Below are 19,820 nucleotides of genomic sequence, written 5' to 3'. Positions count from 1 at the left end.
ATTTTGTATATTAGAATCCGCTGGTTATGACCGAAAAATGATGAAAAAGAAAGAGCGAAATATTGTCCATTTTAAAGCTACTTCTCACCGAAAAAAGTAAATTTTCCAACAAAAATAAAATTAAGCGGTGATGAGTCCAACGAGACATTGATCAAATGTTCATGCTTAGAATATTTGAAAAAGTAATACTTTTATGTGCGATAATTTCAAATATATCACGATGGAAAATGTCTAAGACCGTTTGTGAAATTGTAAACCTAAGTAAAATTAACCGTAATCTATTCCTTATTGAACAACATTTCCTCCTATTACTGTAATAAATAGGAAGTGTTTCTAGCAGACACATTTTTAAACAGAAGCTAAAAGAAAACATCACTTTCCTACAAACACTTTCCTACTTGCAGTTTTTTTTCTTCATTAACCCGATTCTCCACTGGATGTTCCGAAGATCGAAAGTTGAGATGTAGTCAATCTACACTTTTAGTTCACAATTCCTTTTGCCATTTAAAAAAATTGGTTTAAAAAAAGCACGCGAAATAAAAGCCAACAGATAAAAATAAGCGTTTTGATGAAAACCCTTGAAAAAAAACATGGTGATATCGACAATATTCACTTATTTGCTGTTTCGATAAGAAGTTAGCATTGATTGCCAATTGCATTTTATTATCTTTGTGATCTGTATACATATGAGCTGCCATGAGAACTGTCAGAAAAAAAAGCTTTAAAAAGTGTCTTACCAAGAATTTACAACAGGCAATATTTTGTGTACTATCCAGAGTCACCAAAACTAATTTGCTTCAAACACTTTAAATACAGAAATATGTTTTTCAATTTCTCACACAACTTTTCACACTTTTCAGTCACCCCCACCACTTCTTTTTTATTGCACCCAAAATCACCAGTTCACGCTTGTTGTCTTCAATCCTTTATTTCGACGCACTTGATTCCAGATTTGGTTTCACAATTGCAGCCCTCCGGGAACGTCAAGTTCAAACGGAAAAACAAATACTATTCAGATTGCACACAACTTGTTTCCTCGCACCGCCAGTGGCACTTGGCAGTAACATATATTACAACGTTGTAGATCCGCGCACGTTCGCCTTCACCGTGAGAATGAGCAAAACATCGCATCTAGGCTCTACTTTATCTGTGGAGCGTCGCGTCCGCCATCCGCTGAGACGCTGTTCACTAAGCGCCGCGCCGAGAACCGAATGTAGAATACGGTGCATTGTGCGCGCGGCAGTAAAAGCCGATCGGTAGAGACAAAGGAGTCTGCTCTTTCGAGTGTTGACATCGATAGGAAGAGTTTCGAAACATATAGGCTTCCTCGTTAACGACATAAGCTTGATTTCGACTTTAATTCTGTACTTGTACATCTTTTTAAAACGGTATCATATACTAAAAACATTTCGATGTTTCGTTTGAAAATCGAAAGTAATTTTTTTGTTTCCAAACAATAAGGGGTTCGTCGTCCGAATGCTGAACAAATCGAAATCATTTACAACCCTTGATTAATTTCAAGCACTCTGATCTATTTACATAAATATCCGTTGCGGCGATGTTATTAGTGGTGGTCAGCAGCACAGATAAATGCCGCTCTTTACTATCAGCTGTTAGTTGTGTTCATCTGCGAAAAGCTCTCGCACTAAAGCTTACTTAGTTCAAGCTCACCTGGATGTTCATCGTTCATCGCGTTGGAGCTTAATTTACACCATCGTGTCGCGGTAGAGCAGCAGTGGTGATTATATTTTCTGTACGAGACAGCCTGACGCCACAACCGATCCAGCTACGCAGGTTTGGGGTTGACAGACTATTCGTTAAACACTGTTCAATTTTCGGTTGTGCGGAGTGGTAAGTAATGAGCACAACAATATGGGTACAAAACGTGGGTGATTTACCCTTTATTCGGGGAAGACTTTTCCTCTATCATGACTCACACTGGAGTAATTATTGTAGTTTATGAATAGTTTTACGTTTATTTCGATTATATTGAAAATTGATTCACATTTGCTCGAGAATAAAGTGGAACAAGATTTGAATATCAACACAACACTTCATTTTTTTGCGTTTGTAAATAAACATGCAAACGTAAGCAAATAATCTATAACGTTCGTACAATGTATGCGGACGGTTCCGTGCACACATAGCTGGTATTCAAACTCAGCTTGACCGTGATAGCAAACAGCACCATCATGCTCATTATTTTATCGTGTTTCTACAATTCAATACCAAGTTCAAAGTTACGTATACAGTAACTAGACAGCAAAGTAATCACTGTGAAATGCTGTACTTTAACTAATCAAACCTAATAGGTATGCAATTAAATTTTTGTTTTGAATAATTTCTAGTGTAGTTACGAGAATTGTGCGTCAATACTAGTTCAACTATTTCGTATATGTCCAGTTTCAAATATGACTGCAGAATAGAGAAAATACGTATTTTCAGCACACAGTCTGAAACTGATCAGAAGGTAAATAGAAGTTTTGTATGTTGTAAGTTTTAATCTATGTAAATAACACTGTTCGACAAAAGCGAAAAAATTGCTACCCTGAAGCTCAATATAGCTGCCCTAGTTAGAAAGATTATAGCCATTAAACTATCCCAGTGAAACTTGGTGCCTCTAGCCAGCGTAGAAATGCGCCAACTGACGTGAAAGTGTCGCAAAATTATTGCTCGCCGGGTTCGTCACTTCAACGTTATTTTCACGAGAAAACTACCTAGCGTCTTTGGAAAAATATTAATGCGTCAAAATTCAAACGAATGGTTAAAAAGCTATACACCTTAATGTTTTCCAGTTGTTGGTTTAGGGCCACATATGTGTTGACCAGTGTTATCATTGGAAATGTGAACTTTGGAAGAACGATTCGGTGACAACAGCTGATAAAATGACAATGAAATGCGATCTATGTGCAAAGTGAAAAAATCATATTTGTATATTTGTATTTGTAAAATGGATACATATTTTGTTTTGTTGAAGGATTTTCAGGCTTGGGTATCCAATACACTCATACCTCGATATTTTTTTGTTACATTATATCGAATTTAGTTATACCGAAGCACAATAGATTTTTTTCATTGATGCAAAATTGTTGATGGTTACTTCAAGGTGCGCGAAAACTCATTTTCTATCACCTGGCAGTTTGTAGAAACCGTTCTATTCCTCTTTAAGACAATGTTCGTGAACAATCCTTGCCAGCAAAATGTTCTTACCTGGTTATTTGTATAACACAAGAAACAATTAGTCTCTTTAATATTAGTAGAATAGCAGAATTTTCACATACAGGGCGGACTCGATTATCCGGAGGAACGATTATTCAGAAGCTCGATTATTTAAGGCTGATTATACAAAGAAAATGGTTCGATTATTGTGGGTAATCTTTTTTACTTCAATTTCGGATTTTGTTAAGATTTGTGACATTTGTCGTTTTGACGGTTCTATTTAGGAATGCCAAATGTCTTGAAGTTATTGGAGATAAACAAGAAATATTAGAAAAAACTACAGGATTCAGTGGATAATCCTGTTTAAAATAAGTTTACCACTCTACGAAGTTGAATAGTACGCGGCTAGAAACTAAACAAATCGTGTATGAAGGATTTCGCGCCAACTTGCCCAGATGTGGGTAGCACTCTTTCAGAATTCAATAAAACTGTGTGGGTGTGTAGGTCTTACTATCTTAAGCAAATTTGCATTTTTTGCATACTTATGTGTACTAACATTTGGAAAGGGCTGAAGTTTGATTATAAATCGATGTATCTACAAAATGTCAAGCTATAGAGGAAATTGACAACTTTCTTTCAGGTCTTCTATAGAAATTCTTTCAGCAAAATTGAATTTGTAATCTTACGCTAAAAATACCTAAAATCCTTTTGAACAAATTAAGGCGGACACTCTTAAGGGAAAAAGGTTTATCTGACAAAAAAAAATGACAAAAACAATGACGTTTGAGAGAGCACGGCCGTCAGTAGGCGCGCTGTCCACGTGGTATGTGGATGGCCCCTTTTTAAACCTGTTAGTTCGTGTTTATACTGTGTGACGTTGACAATACAAGAAAAAATATGTTGAAAAAATCGTCCTATGAAATGTGTTTTATCAGGATGATTTTCCTCCTATAAGCCAATATTTAACCAAGGAGAAAATGTAAAAGTGTTACGTTCTACCTCAAATGGTGCAACAATAAATGTTGAATGAAAAAAGAGGAAGGAAGTGAGTAGAAGAAACTACGTGGAGCCAAGTATTCCGTGTTCATTCATTCATTAATTGTTTATATGATTAGCGCCGGTCAAAAATGTTTGATTTTTTAAGAAAGCGCTAAGAGGACAAGTAATTTTAATTAAACTGAAACTGAATAACTGACTATAGGGGTGTGCAGGTTTTTATGAATTAATCGATATTTCTTCGATAAAAATATTAAAAATAAGTTAATTAAGTTGACAGTAAGTTTTATTCGACACTGGTGCGTAATGAATTAACTTCGCGCGCAACACTATCCAACTCAGTCAGCTACCACGGTGACACACCCTTTCTTTTCGTCGCAGTCGTGGAGATGCAGAGGTAAACACGGTCTCCGACAACAACAGTTTTTACATTTTCTCCTTCACAAACTCCTTCCTTGCCCTAACGACAAAGCCAGTGCCGTTATCAATTCATACCAAGCGGAACACGGTACTCCCACAAACCGTTATTATAAAAAAATGCACCAAAGTAGTCGTAAATGGAGCTTAGTTGAATGAATAAAATCTCAGAACATTTTAAACTGTTTTGAAAATCACAGAAGAAGTTATAGACACAAAAAATTCTATTTTGTCGTGTCTAATGTACAGATAGGACATCGCAGTATTCAGCAACTTTTTTATTTTGATTTTTTCTTTTACTGCTGAAGGAAGCAATCTAGTATACTGAAAGTTAGAAAAAATATTTTTTTTATCTTACTGTTAGTTGGATTGATCGAAAAGCCGTGAACGCCAGAAGTAAGGCCTTGTTCTATGGAACAATTATGCTGAAGACATTGAGTGCATAAAATCAATTTTTCGCTGTCAAATCTTAAATCACGGTTTTTTGAGTATAGACCACAATGCAATGTGGGATTTTCAAATAAATCTTTCCACCAATTGTAAATAACAGGAAATATTGGAATGTGTAGAAAATGCTTTGTAAATTATTTAAAGAAATGGTGGTTGAAAAAAGTGCTTCACAATAAGTATTTCATCGTTTTTATATTTTTTGTACTTTTACGACCTTCAAAAGGGCATTCAAAAATGTACCGTACGATGATTTTGAAATTCTAACCAGAGATTCAGGACGTCATAACGAATCAAATGGTATACTCAGATCCTTTGGTGTATTTTTTTATAATAATGGTCTGTGGGAGCACCGTGCGGAAGCTACTGAATTGTTGTTCATTGTGTAATTTCACTAGCTCAGGCGGAGGAGCTATTACGAAGTGTGCGGTTGTCAAATTAAAAAAATATTGACAAAAGCAATAATCATAGGACCAGACACAATTGCTTAGCGTTTCACAATTTAAGAATCATTAACCGTTATGTACTCGGCAGGGTACCCGGGTACCTTTTCAGACTTTATTGCTTCAAAAAAAAACAAGGATAGAGTCAACTTAGACAGCTGAAACTTAAGGAATGCCCTAACCTAACTAGTGGAAATAAACTATTTTCCATCATTACTCTGTTTGTAGAAACAAGAGGAGTCGAAGGGGGGGGGGGGGCTTCGAAATTTTACCCGGGTACCCACAAAATGAAATGCTTCTTGCTTTTTCATTTCTTGACCAATTTTCGATCTTGGCCTATCAAATGATTGGAAAATCTGTCTACTTTCAGAACCTGGGATCGACATGAACCTGTACCACATCTGGTTCCTGTAAATCTGGATCTACGGAAGCATATTCCGGTGAGACAAATTAGTACAGATGTCAAGAAAACCGAGCAACATTGGTATCATCATTCTTGATATCACTCCAGGAATCGATCTACATCCATTTCGAGTCCAACTGGTGAGTTGTCCTCGAAATGGTCGTACTGAAGCAGATTCCCGTGGGGCCCTATATGGCCACCAACATGAGTGGATAAAAACCCTAGCAATATGCATATCAAAATTCTTGAAATCACTCCAGGAATCGATTTACATTCTGAACTGAAAAAGCTTCAAACAAGTTTTTGAAGTAGCCTTCTGGAGACAAATTGACAGATAAACTCAAAAAAGATTCCTGGAGTGATTTCAGGAATTTTGATATACATATTGCTAGGGTTTCTAATTGGATAGAAATGTTGGTGGCCATATAGGGCCCCACAGGAATCTGCTCCAGAGTGGTCATTTCAAGGAAAACTCGGCAAATGGACTAAGAATTCATAAAAGTCAACTTCTGGAGTGATTTCATGGATTCCGATACCAATATTGTTTGGTTTTATTGCCAATTGTTAGAATTTGCCTCGGATCTTGAACCTGGCCCCGGAGATTCGGATTTGCAGGAACCATATGGGAACCAATGGCTTTTTAGGTCCCGTATACTAAAAATAGACAAATTTTCCAATCATTTGACGGGTCAAGATTGAAAGTCGGTCAAGAATTAAAGAAGTAAGAAGCATTTCATTTTGGTGGGTACCCGGGTACCCTGCCGAGTACTTACGTGTGTTAAAATTGCCGAGTACATAACGGTTAAGAATACATAAAACAATAAATTTGATGAAAATAACGAAAACCCTCCAATCATTAAACATCATTCACAATAAAAGTTGGTATAAAACCAAGGTCTCCTAGATCTAGTGGGATCATGTGAAAGTTTCTCTTTAATATAAACAAGGTTTCCATGTATTGTTTTGAGTTGTCTATTTCATTGTATTATTGATCCTAAACAGTTTAAAATTGAAAACAACTGTTTAATTTTTCACTCTAGTTCTAGCAATTCACATAACAATTTAAGAGTAGAGCTGGCAACCCCAATTTTCCAAATTATATTTTCATCATAGCTCATCATAACACATTGTTAAGTCAATTTTCACATTAGAATATTGGTTGCTAGATGGAACTTAAAAATCAATCGTTTTGTAAGAATGCAATGCTTTCATTGAGTATATTAGTACAATAGTATCGAACACTAAACATTGGGTGCTCAATCAGTTCTACCATCAGAAGTAATATCAAAAACAATATTTTATATTGGAATAATTTGGTGGCGCTTAAAAGGACTGTTGGATTAGATTTCTAATATAATAGAAATCGTGCATTTGGAATGCGGTAGAGAGTCTTCTGCTGTCGATAGGAGATAGTGAAAAACATTGAAAACGCCCCAGTCGATTTTTTCGATAGTATGCATATCATTAAATATCATAAATATAAAATTAAATATGAAACTGTTCGGAGCTTGTAGCATTTCAAGTGACCAATCCATGATGTGAGTTTGACATTTGACTTTAGCAATAAAAAAAAATCGGATACATTATTTCCGTAAGGTTTTTTCTGGTTTGTGAAGTTAAACAATCGGTTTTTGCGCTCATATGTCTCAACTGACTCAAAAAATAGCTGTATCAAGCTAAAAAATCATTTTAGTTGCTTAATAAGGTTTTGTTTTTCAGTTACACTACAACTTTGGTCAACATTCACTACCACCGTGATATGATCATGATCATGATCAGACCAGTCAGAAAATGTATCATGATCGATTAATTTTTTTAATATGCGAGCTTTCTCAAATATTGAATAAAAAACTGTATCGAATAAGCACAGCATCATCAAAATATTTTTTTGATGATATTTAGAAGGTATCAGTCAGATTGCGTAAATATTACTATTTTAAAAAAAGTTTTCATACGAAATATTTGCTTCAAAGTTAGAACTATGTATTGGTGAAACCCGAAGGCCTGTTTTGTATCACGATCGGACCAGTTTACTTCGGAGACATCACTTTGCTTATGCTTGATATATGTTACCCCATGGAGGATTTCGCGTTTATTTTTTTGGAACAGAATATAAATGACAACGGTTAGTAAATTTATTTATTTATTTATTTCATCCAACACAATGGTTTACATGAAATGTGGGTGATGGGAAAAGCCAACAATTAGGCATAAAAACCCCATATCTTTTAACATATATATATATATATATAAACTTAGGTCTAACACAGAACAAATATAAGTAACAATAAAAAGTGACATATCCTCAGTTCTAAGCAGAAAGTCATGTAACATAGTCAAGACTGTAAAATAAAAATAAACATATTAAGATTACAGGGAACGGTACTTTCGATGAACATCCATTTTCCAATCGTCTCTTGAAGCAGCTTCCGCCGGAACAATTTAGCTCTCTCTCCAAATTCGAATAGATGAAAATATTCATTAAAAATTTAGGAGATAATCCGTTCTGACTAATGGGCGACGGAGGAAGCCGGCTCTGGATCTCAGACGCCTGGAATGCGCACTGACGTTAAGGGGTTATATACCTTTTTAGTTTTCAAAACACCGGAACTTGAAACTTTACACGCGATTATCTCGGAATAGTTTTTTCCAGAAAATGACTTTGCCGTGATCCTGATTGCGGGAAAACTACTGAACCGATTTCCTTCATCTTTTTTTTTAAATTTTCGTTATTAAATTCGCCGGTCCTTGAACGATCGCTTTTTGAAACATACAGTTACATTTTGCCGCAAAAAAATTTTCAATGCAATTTTTTGCGCTCAAAACGTGCATTTTTTGGGCAAAACGTTCCCGTTTGCACTAAAAACAAAATACTCATAAAAGCGATCGTTCAAGGACCCGGCACACTTCTAAACTAAGGAAATAATATGAGTTTTTTGATGTCGGTTGATCCGCTGAGTCTCTATCAGGATCACCGCAAGCCTCTGCAAAAAAAAAAGCGTTTCGGAAACACGGCCATTACTCCAGTAATAATTGGTATATCTCAAAATCAAACGTATTTTCTTGTTGTTGATAAGCTGTACTTTCAGAAAAATACCACTTTGATGCAATGAAAATTGTGCTATGCACTTAAAAATAAATTCAAACTTCCCTCATTTTTCTCGACCAAAAAGGTATATAACCCCTTAAGCTGTTCCAACAGTGAGCTGCAATCAGTCTCAGTTGAAAGCAGTTTGGCAGCAAAAACAGCTTTCGAGACTTTTCGTCTTTTCTTCATCGTGGTAATGCCCAGCAATTTACAACGGGCTGCATATGGAGGCAAGTCGAACGGGTTGAGCCACCTTAGATTCCTGAGGACGTACCAGACGAACTTCCGTTGAATGCTTTCAATTCTTCGTATCCAAGTTGCGTGATACGGTGACCAAATGACGGCGGAAGACTCCAAGTGAGACCGTACAAACTCAAAATACAGTGATCGAAGGCATAGCGGGCCATCGAACTCCTGGGCCATTTTGAATTAAAAGCCAAGCTGTCGGTTAGCTTTGTCAATTACAAATTGCTGATGCTGTCGAAAGGATAGATCTGAATCTAGATACACACCAAGATCTTTACGGTTTCAACACGCTCCAACGAGTGTCCAGCGATCGTGTAGTTATAATAGTAGGCTTCGCGGCCAACTTTGTGGTGAAATGAGATGGTCACAGACTTTTCGACGCTATCATGATCATCGGGTCATTCGATTTACAATACACCACGTAGCAAATTGCTCCAGACGAGACTGTAGAGTGTCGCAATCAGCCAAACTTTTTACTTCGGCATACATTTTAAAGTCATCAGCATACACAAGCTTTGTAACTTCCTGTGAAAAGGTTCGTGGCATCGTTAAAGAACAAAATAAACATAATTGGCTCGAGATTGCTGCTTTGAGGCACGCCGGAGTAGTTAGTGAATTCCTGGGAGAGAGTTGTGCCAATTTTGACCTGTAATTTCTTCTGTTTCAGGAAAGATTCCAGCCAGCTGCAAAGGCGAGTAGAAAACCCAAGTTTTTTAAACTTTTTTAGAGCTATGTCATGGTCGATACGATCAAAGGCGGCCTTTAAATCGGTATAAATTGCATCGACTTGGTTACCTCGGGAAATTACATCAAAGCACAGAGAGGTAAACTTCATGAGATTCGTGTCAACTGATCGACCAGGCGTGAATCCATGTTGCTGCGTAGAAATGTAACTGCGACAGTTGAACCACAAACTAACAGACGTAACACTGGAACCTAGCTCCATCGTCACAAAAAACGATCATTTCAAATTCCCAATCCAATAACAGTCTTCGCGCGAAAACGCCGCTTGGGGCGCTGTCATGCAATCTCATACATATTTTGTTGTTCCCCATTTGACACATGCCGTAACGCTAGCGCTTATGTCGAAATACATGACGCACCGCGAACACGGCAGCAGATGGTGCTAGTGTTACTAACGTCAAGTACTGGAATCGTCCAAACGATGATTTTATTGAAAATTTGTTCGAAGTTTTATGTCTGTTAGTCTGTGGTTGAACATTATATAGTCGCTAACAACTAGCTCAAGAGCTTTAGAACCAGCACAAAGGGACTTTATGCCTCGATAATTTTCAACAAACTGTTTTTTACCTTTCTTGAACACCGGAAACATAATCGATTTTTTCCATTCTGAAAGAAACCGAGCTTGCTGCATCGAAAGGTTCAGAATTTTCATAAAAGGGGTTTAATATCCTGAGAGCACTTCTTCATGAAAACAGTTGGAACACCATCCGGCCCAGGCGTGAATGAAGATTTCAGTTTGCGTAAGGCTTTCAACAGCATGTCTTCGAAGATATGGAAAGTATCCAAATCGACTACATCTAAAGGCACGTTTTCGAGGCATTGAGGATCAATCTCTGCATGGTTACGAGGACTAAATACGGTAGCAAAGGCTCGGCGTTGGTAGAAGCCACCACATTTTCGTTATTTGTTGTCGCAGGTAACCCATTCTCTTTGTGCTTTGATCGCACAAACGACCAGAATTTGGCTGGATACTGACGTAACCGCTCTTGAAGCCCTCGCACATATTCAGCATATCGTTGACGATTATATCGTCTGTAGTTGCCACTAGCCCTGTTGAACATAGCTTTTGTGGTGGAATTTCGATTTCGAGTAAACTTTCGAAGAGCTGCTGCACGAATTCTTTTCAAGGAACGAAGTTGAGCATTAGACCAAATAGGTTTTCGTGGAGGCTTGAAAAGTGGAGTGAATCTCAAAAAAGCGGCTTGAACAATCAAGTTGAATCGGAGTAAAGCTTCATCAACATCGTTACAACTAGTGACTGGCTTATTTAGTGTCATTCTTATTTATAAAACAATTTTCCCCGCGTATTTTCGTCCAGTTTGCGATAAAGTAATGAATTAACCCTCTTCCGCTCACGAGGTTTTTCATGATTTAAAAATGCTTTCCGGGTCAATTTAGGCAAAATACTTTGCAGGGTAGTTGGAATCACTGTAAAACATTGAATTTTGAAGAAAAAGCGAACTTTGAAATGGTGCTCCAGAGCACCTATGAGCACAGCAGGGACTTTTTTTAAAAACACGAAAAAAAATTTTCTAAAAATTTTTGAAGTATTTATTCAAATACTATAGAAAATAATGTAAACAACGTAGTTTTCAGAAAAAAAACTTAGTTTATGACTATTTGATGATTTATTTTTTATGGAGTAAGGAATTTTCTAGGCTAGAAAATTGGCTCTCACTGCATCGATGAAAGGACGAATTATGAAGAGCATGTCGTATCCGAGTTCTCCTCTTTTCTTCATCTCTGAGTTGTCATGTACCTAGATTTTGGCTTGCAGCTTTTCCCAGAAATGGTAAGTTTTCGTTTTTGGTCCGCTTTCAAACCCTTTAGACCAACTTTCATTTCTTTCTTGGCCCGTTTTGCTGGTGTCTCTGCTTCTGCCTCGTTTGTCTCGGAAAAATACTCATGAACTTCATCTGGTAATGGATATATCGCAAACATAGCGACTTCATCTTCAATGTCGCTACCCATCTCATCAGCTTCTGATTCATCCCCTTCTGAAATCACCACGTAGTGAGAAGAACGGCCAGCAAAAATATGAAATCAGATATATAGTTTATTTAAGGCCATCGAATTTTTTGTCTCCTGTATGCCCAGTGGTGCTCTGAGGTACCATTTAAAAACTTATGGAACAAGTAAACAAGAACAAAAATTGATAATTTTATGGACCGTTACACTCAATGACCAATAGATCTACGTAAAAGTTATTTTTATTATAAAAACGAATAATGAATGTCATAGAAAAACAGTTGCTAAAAACACACATTATTTTTTATCGTAAAATTCGGACTTTCTTCTGTAGTTTTCTTGATAACAGTTCAAACATTGAATCAAGCTGACATTTGATATGCCAAGTTGAAAGTACATTAGAAATGCAAGATTTTGTAGAAAAAAAGAATTCAAAATAATTTATTTTTTTTCCGAAGTATGGTCATTACAATTCTTGGTGCTCTAGAGTCACCATGAGCGGGAAAGAGTTAAAATATATGAAAATATATATTTGTGAATGTTGTGTTGTCATAGCTTTCATCGAGGCACCTCTAACATGCCCTAGCCTAATGAAAACGGTCGTCGACGTCCAATACAATGACGAATATGACTAAGGTTTCTACGAAAAGATTTATAACATAGCACCGACAACTTTCTTCAATGTACCTTAAACTTTGGTTGAAATTTAAAAAAGTATGAAATAATAGATTTTATTCTTTTAAACAACTTAATCAAATAGATGCGATAACGACTAACAAACCAGTTTTGTAAAAATAACAGATAGTGCTTTCGTTAAGAAATAGCGGAGATATTTCAACAAGCATTAAGCATTATTAACCGCGAATACTTGCTGTATATCGCACTGAACATGGGCTCTCACACTTCACGCATAAAAGTTAGAGCATTGCACTATTTGGCAAACTTGTAGTACCACAAGTTCGTCATACGTCATTTTTTTTAAATTGTACTTGTAGAGTGAGCTATCGGCAAACCCTAGAAAGATAGTCTGCGTCAATTTGACAATTTGACTCTTCGCTTTTAGGTCACTAAAAGCCCTCTCTTTTAAATAGTGCGAATCTATTCTCATTTTCCAGAAAACTGAATTTTGGTATTTGTTATGTATCGATGTGTTAACACCGTAATGATAACGCATTATTCAATTTTAAACAAAAACTTGCAGTTTAAATGATTTAAAATTCATGCATCAATTTGTTTTGTGTGCAGAAAATAACACTGGTCGACGCAGGCAGTCCAAATGCTCAAAACGAAAAAAAATAAAAGGTTATAACTATTCAACCATTCCTGTGAATTTTGGTGTCCCCGGCCACTAACTTGTTTTCAGAGACTTGATGATTTGAATGATTTGATTTGAAGGATGATTTTTCTCGTGAACATAACGTTGAAGCGACGAACCCAGCGAGCAATTTCTATGTGAACTCTCACGTAAGCAATCATCGATTATGAACTCTGAAGACCCATCAACCTTATACTTATCTCCAAATAGACATGACATTGCAGGCAATAGACACTTAATTTCGACAAACCACTCGAAGACTCTTTCCGATGACTCCCTTAGCAACATCCTTCCTATTCAGGAAACACATCTTAAAAGAAATCAGGACCCAACAACTTGGGCTGGCAGCCGATATAAATGGTTGCACAAATTTGGTCACAACTGCTACCAATCAGTGGCATTGGCCATTCATAATGACGAACCACATGATGTTATCACGATAGACAGCACACTGTTGGCTGTTGCAGCTCGACTTAAAGGCTCTTTTACTGTTACCGTTGTAAGTATCTACCTACCCAATAGAGGTATCAATAATCTTCAAAGGCAACTAACCGATCTGATTAAACAGCTTCCCAAACCTTATGTGATTCTCGGTGACTTTAACGCACACCATAGTATTTGGGGTTCTAACAGGGACAATGGGAGAGGAATCATAATTTAAGAGTTCGTTGAGGACAACGGTTGCGTCATTCTTAATGATGGATCCAATACTTTTCTCAGGGGGTCGATAAGGTCCGCCATTGACCTATCGATTTCATCCGCTGAAATTATATCAAAAATCACCTGGGAATCTAACAATGACAGTTACGGTAGTGACCATTTTTCCATAATCTTGGAACTCAAAAGTCCCCCACCCACAACAACGCGCCGTCAACGATGGAGGTATGAAAATGCTGATTGGGATAATTTTGCAATCAGCATTGACAATGTCATTACACCAGGCGAAGTCTTATCTCTTGAAAAGTTAACGGCAATAATATTGCAAGCTGCCAACGAACACATACCCCGTACCTCGAAAATACCAGGTAAAAAAGCTGTTTATTGGTGGAACCCTCAGGTAGAAAAAGCTATTCGAAACAGAAGGAAAAAATTACGCAAACTCAAGAAAACCCCCTTCAATCATCCACTTTTGACTGAGAGAGTAACAGCATTCAAAAATGCTCGTAATGAGTGTAGATCTGTAATTAAAAATGCCAAAATCACAAGCTGGGAAAATGGCATGTCGATGGCATCGACACAAGTGTTTCAATTTCTGACACTTGGCGTCGTATTAACTCGTTAGCTGGTAAAAGGCGACAGAAAGGGATGTCCCTTACTAGAGAAGATGGAACTTTCACTAGTTCGCCAGTTGAAGTTGCCGATATCTTAGCGAATTATTTCGATGATTTATTCTCTGACGATAATTATTCCCTCAACTTTTTAAGGGAAAAAGCTTCCACAGAAGCTCATATAATTGATTTCAATGAGAATGATAACAATGATAGAGATAACAACAAACAATTTTCAATGATGGAACTTCTATACGCGCTAAGCAGCGTGAAAGGGAAATCCGCTGGGCCAGATAACATTGGTTACCCGATGTTACGCAATCTATCACTGAAAGGCAAAGTTGCTTTGCTACAAACTATTAACGAAGGATGGTCCAATAGGGTGTACCCCGCTGAATGGCGCCGTAGCATAATTGTCCCCTTACCTAAACCGGGGAAATCTTCCCACATCGCCTCCGACTATCGTCCTATTAGCCTGACCAGTTGCATGGCTAAAATAGCAGAAAAAATGATCAACAGGCGACTTGTATCATTCTTGGAAAGTAACGAGTAACGAGGGTACTGGTACATATTTCACAGCTCTTGGCAGTATCATTGATCAAGCATTACAAGACGGAGATCACGTCGACATTGCTGCTCTAGACTTGAACAAAGCATATAACAGGGTTTGGAAACATCGGGTTCTCGAAAAACTCTATAACCATGGACTGAGGGGAAACATGGGAAAGTTTATCCAGGGGTTTCTAGGAGATAGAACTTTCGAAGTTGCTGTGGGAGGGTCACTGTCTCCTACCAAAATCGAAAAGAATGGAGTGCCTCAGGGTGCTGTACTAGCTGTCATACTCTTTCTTGTTGCCATCAACGATGTTTTCGACATTCTCCCTGCTGGAATTTACCCGTTGGTTTATGCCGATGACATTGTCCTTGTGGTAACAGGAAAAAGTACCTACAGAATTCGGAAAAAACTTCAGACCAGCATTAAAGCTATCGACAAATGGGCCTCAAGCGTCGGATTCCAATTAAGCCTTGAAAAATGCTGCTTTAGTCATATTTGCCTGAAAAGCCACCGTCCGTGGAGGCGAACTATCAACATTAGAGATACCGAACTTACCTACCGCAAAAATATTAAAATTCTGAGAATCACTTTGGACAGAAAGTTCAACTTCGAACCGTACTTTAAAATACTTAAAAAAGAGGTCAAAACTAGATCTAAACTAATTAAAGTTATTAGTAGAAGACACCAGCATGGCAACCGTCGAACGTTACTCCAAGTAGGCAATAGTTACTATACGGAATAGAACTTACCAGTAGAAACTTTGATTCATTAAATAATATGCTAGGGCCCTCATATCATGGAATGATCAGGCACTGTTCAGGCCTCCTCCCTTCTACGCCTGCTGCGAGTGCCTGTATCGAAGCAGCAGCTCTACCATTCCACGCCACGATAGCAGTCGCTATTGTTCGATCGGTAGTGGGATTTTTGGGCAAAACCACCGGCCATTCTGATCCCACAGCAGTCAGTGTCCAACCAGTAATCCAAAGATACCCCAATACTTCTACCCCAACTACATTACGAGTATACCGTGTTTGGGACAGAGAGTGGCATTCCCAGGTCCCAACCGTCGATTGGTCCGTCAAAAAAGCATACAACGTTGGTGAGCCCCCCGAGAAAGCCAAAGCAATCTTCAATCATCTTCTCCAGACTAAATACCAACATTATAAGGTTATTTTCACCGATGGGTCTAAAAACGAAGACAGGGTTGGAATTGGGATAACCACAAACAGCTGCGATTACTTTTATCGTCTACCCAAAACGTATTCAGTGTTCTCAGCCGAAGCAGCAGCAATTCACACGGCAATTGCCATTACTAACGAATGCAATGAAAACCCACGTGTTGTTTTCACTTTTCAGCAAGTGTGTTGTCTGCAATTGAAAGTGGTAAATCTACACATCCATGGGTACAAGCAATTGAAGATTGCCTTGGCGATACTGTGCTCTGTTTGGTCCCTGGCCATGTAGGGATTACAGGAAACGAAGAAGCCGACCAATTAGCCTGCCTAGGCCGACGAGGTAGGCTTCTCACCCGTGAAGTGCCAGGTGCTGACATTATTAAAGGGGTAAAAAACGACATTGCTATAAGCGTAACGACGGAGTGGAGACACAATCGCAGCTTATTCCTTGGAAAAGTAAAGGGCGACTTTGTGAGATGGGAGGATAGATCAAGTAGAAGGGAACAAATTATTCTATCGCGCTTGCGAACAGGGCACACTTTGCTCACGCACGGTTCGCTGTTCAAAGGAAAAGGCAGGCCTATCTGCGAAATCTGCTCTGTTATTCTAACGGTTGAGCACGTGTTGACAGACTGTCCTAAATACCAAATGGTAAGAGAAACTTATCTACAAGGATCCTCTATCCGGGATATTCTATCAAATGATAGAACAAGGGAGGAGCAAATATTTTGCTTCCTCAAAGACGCAGACCTACTAGACCAAATTTAGAACTAATCGCTTTCCCCACCAGTGTGGTAGGGGTCTTTTTACTCATACTTCCAGGTATAAACAAGTCAAGAAAAACCACAGAAAACAGTACGGAATCATCTGCTGGCTCCGATCAACGATTCTCACCAAAACAAAATTAGTCAGTTACGAACAATATTATTTAGATATAAGATTAGAATCAGCTCTAGTATATATCAGTTCTAGTATATAGTAGATTCTTAAAATTGTAAGATCTCTTTTTAGGAGTGATGAATGACCAAAGGGTTAAAATCACTCCCTAATAAACAAATATTAATAATAATAATACTTTATGTCTATTTTTTGCATCTTGTCTCTAGAAAATTTCCCTCGATATCAAAATTTCAATGTAGTTGGTAGTCATCAAATACACGGATAATTTCTCAATATTAAACAATTCGAAACAAGCAGTTATCCAATTGCCGATTCACGTCACTTGTACTTCTAAGATAAAAATCTGAAAAATTTACAATCTAAGGGTGAGATAATTTAAATAAAAGATTACGCTTGTCCGGATACAGCTGCAACAGACCGGACTAGCGTTGTTTCGCGAAACCTCGTGTCAGATCATTACGCTATCTTGATGAACTACTGGCTATTTATCGTATCAATTGTTCATGCTCAACTGGTTCCTAAGGCTAATGCTAAATAGCTCAGCGTGGGAGAACTAATTCAGTCATGGGGTTGTGCGGTTCCGATTTGGACTAAGTAGAATAAAGCATTTCCTCTCCTGAGCTCACGGTAGGTGCTTGCGCTACGTTAATACTATTACATACTGACTATATATGATTGTCCGTTCGTTGTTGAGGCACATGCGAGTTGGGGTTAAATCAAACATATTAAAATCACAATGAAATCGTCACAGATGAAACTACTACGTAAACAACACATATTACAATCTAAATATTCACAGAATAAACTTTTTCACGCGAGAAAAACACTCGCTGCAGAACATTTCTCGAGCTAACTCGCTCGCGATCGTCAACAAAGTCGTCGTATTTTTTCTTCAGCGAAAGGCTTTCCGGACCCCAGTCGGTCAACGGTCGGCTTGCGGAAATGATCTTCTGCCAGATTGAGCCCTTTGGTTGTAACGCAATTGCCCACATGGCCATGATGGGCAACGGTATTATGGCGAGGGCATAGATGAGCCATCCGAGTACTGTGAATAGGAAATAATATCAGTTATCTTCAGTGCGCACGGGAACAAGAAGATTTCCTTACTTACCATGATATTCAATGGAAAATCCAGCCGGCTGACTTCCGGTTATGAACGTTACTATCAAAATTACCGCAATCACCATTGGAGTAACATACTTCCAGCACCAACGCCACAAGAAGCTGGTTTTGATACCCAACATAAACTCGATATCGTTACAAATACGCTGCACACCGTAAATCCAGCAAAAGCAAACCAATTCGGCCACAGCCAACGTAAGGGTAACAAACGTCACACCATAGAAGTCAACGTAATCGATTAGGCGGGAAGCAGACTAAAACGAAAAATATCATTGAAAACTTACTCAAAATTTAAATTAAAAATGTTTACTCACAGGTGTTATGAACAGCAAACCAGACGTAAATCCAAGCACGCTTATCACCAGCACGATCTTCCAGTTCTTTAGTCCCGGGAACTCGTCTCTAATGGCGGTGACAACGCTTGTAATGATTCCCGTATTGCTACCGATTCCCAACACAAACAACATGAAGAAAAACAGCAACGAGAAAAGATTCGGTACATGTTCGAATTTGGCGAGAGCGTCTGGATAGGTGATGAACGTCAGACCACTTCCCGGATAGACCACCTTGGTATAATCCGTCTCATTGGTGATTACTCCCAAGTGACCGATGATGGCGAATACGATCGCTCCGGACAGTAGCGATGTGAAAGTGTCGAGCCATGAAATGATCATCGCGTCCCGGTAGATATTATTGGAGAAGTTGTTGAACGACGAATACGCGATCACTCCACCGAAACAGATCGATAGAGAGAAGAAACACTGAGACACAGCTTCCTTCCAAACAGTCGGATTTAGCAGTTGTTCCCAGTCTGGTTTAATGAAATACAGCAAACCGTCCATGGCCCCCTCGAGCGTAAAGCAATACACTGCAAAGAAGATCATCACCACGTACGGAAACAGCGCTAGGAAGTAGGAGATTTTGCCAGATCCGCGGATACCTTTAATCAACATAAATGTCATGCACACCCAGATAAATAACAGGCACAGTCCCAACTTCCAATCGGGTAGTCCAATTTCACTTCCAACTAGGAACGCCTCTCCGGTGACCGACCGGGTGTAGTACAGCTCAGCCGAAGTTTCTACCGGAAGCGTCGAGTTAGTGAAGTTCGCCTTTCCAGTTAGGCTAGTGGAATCAACGCAGTTCACGTCGGTCCAAGCGGGGTCACACTTTGCCCATGGCAACTCACTAGCGAAGGATGCGAAGAAATACCGTATCGCGACGGCTATCGTGGCCGCGTAGTACGAGATCACAATCGACATGGCGATCATTTGACCGATTCCAATGCCTGTAAGAGGAAAAACATATAAGAAACGGTGTTTGGTTAGGAAAGAATCAGAACAAGTTTTTGCTTGGAAGGGAAACGTTGTTTAAAATAAAAAAATAATCGAGAACTACAATTGAATTGAGAAAAAATGTTGAAAAAATTTATATTTCCAACATCTACGTACTATCAGAATGTTCGTGGACTTAGATTGGTTTTGCTTCATACTTAGCAACTCTTACTTCTCAGATTTGTTTTAAAATATGTGCAAATTTTGGCTAACCTTTTTCTGAGCGAAGATATTTTGTT

General features: G+C 38.4%; 2 protein-coding genes across 5 annotated transcripts in view; both read right to left on the bottom strand.

The window, feature by feature from the left end:
- LOC129722788 (sodium-dependent nutrient amino acid transporter 1) overlaps positions 1–1,100 on the bottom strand; it is a 45,974-nt gene extending 44,874 nt beyond the window's left edge. For both annotated transcript variants that reach the window (XM_055676541.1, XM_055676542.1), the window contains exon 1: positions 738–1,100. The gene's annotated coding sequence lies outside the window, so the exon portion shown is untranslated. The remainder of the gene's footprint in view (positions 1–737) is intronic.
- A 16,322-nt stretch (positions 1,101–17,422) lies between these two features.
- Positions 17,423–19,820, bottom strand: part of LOC129722787 (sodium-dependent nutrient amino acid transporter 1-like) — a 15,900-nt gene continuing 13,502 nt past the window's right edge. For 2 of the 3 annotated variants that reach the window (XM_055676538.1, XM_055676539.1), the window contains 3 exons: positions 18,562–19,535; positions 18,237–18,501; positions 17,423–18,170 (listed from right to left, as the gene is read on the bottom strand). In XM_055676538.1, the coding sequence (XP_055532513.1) occupies positions 17,911–18,170; positions 18,237–18,501; positions 18,562–19,535 (1,499 nt within the window). In that variant the 3' untranslated portion in view covers positions 17,423–17,910. The remainder of the gene's footprint in view (positions 18,171–18,236; positions 18,502–18,561; positions 19,536–19,820) is intronic. The other variant, XM_055676540.1, reaches the window with a different exon arrangement.

The sequence above is a fragment of the Wyeomyia smithii genome, chromosome 2 (assembly GCF_029784165.1).
Source record: "Wyeomyia smithii strain HCP4-BCI-WySm-NY-G18 chromosome 2, ASM2978416v1, whole genome shotgun sequence".
Classification (NCBI taxonomy): Eukaryota; Metazoa; Arthropoda; class Insecta; order Diptera; family Culicidae; genus Wyeomyia; species Wyeomyia smithii.
This window is presented reverse-complemented; position numbering and strand designations above follow the sequence as displayed.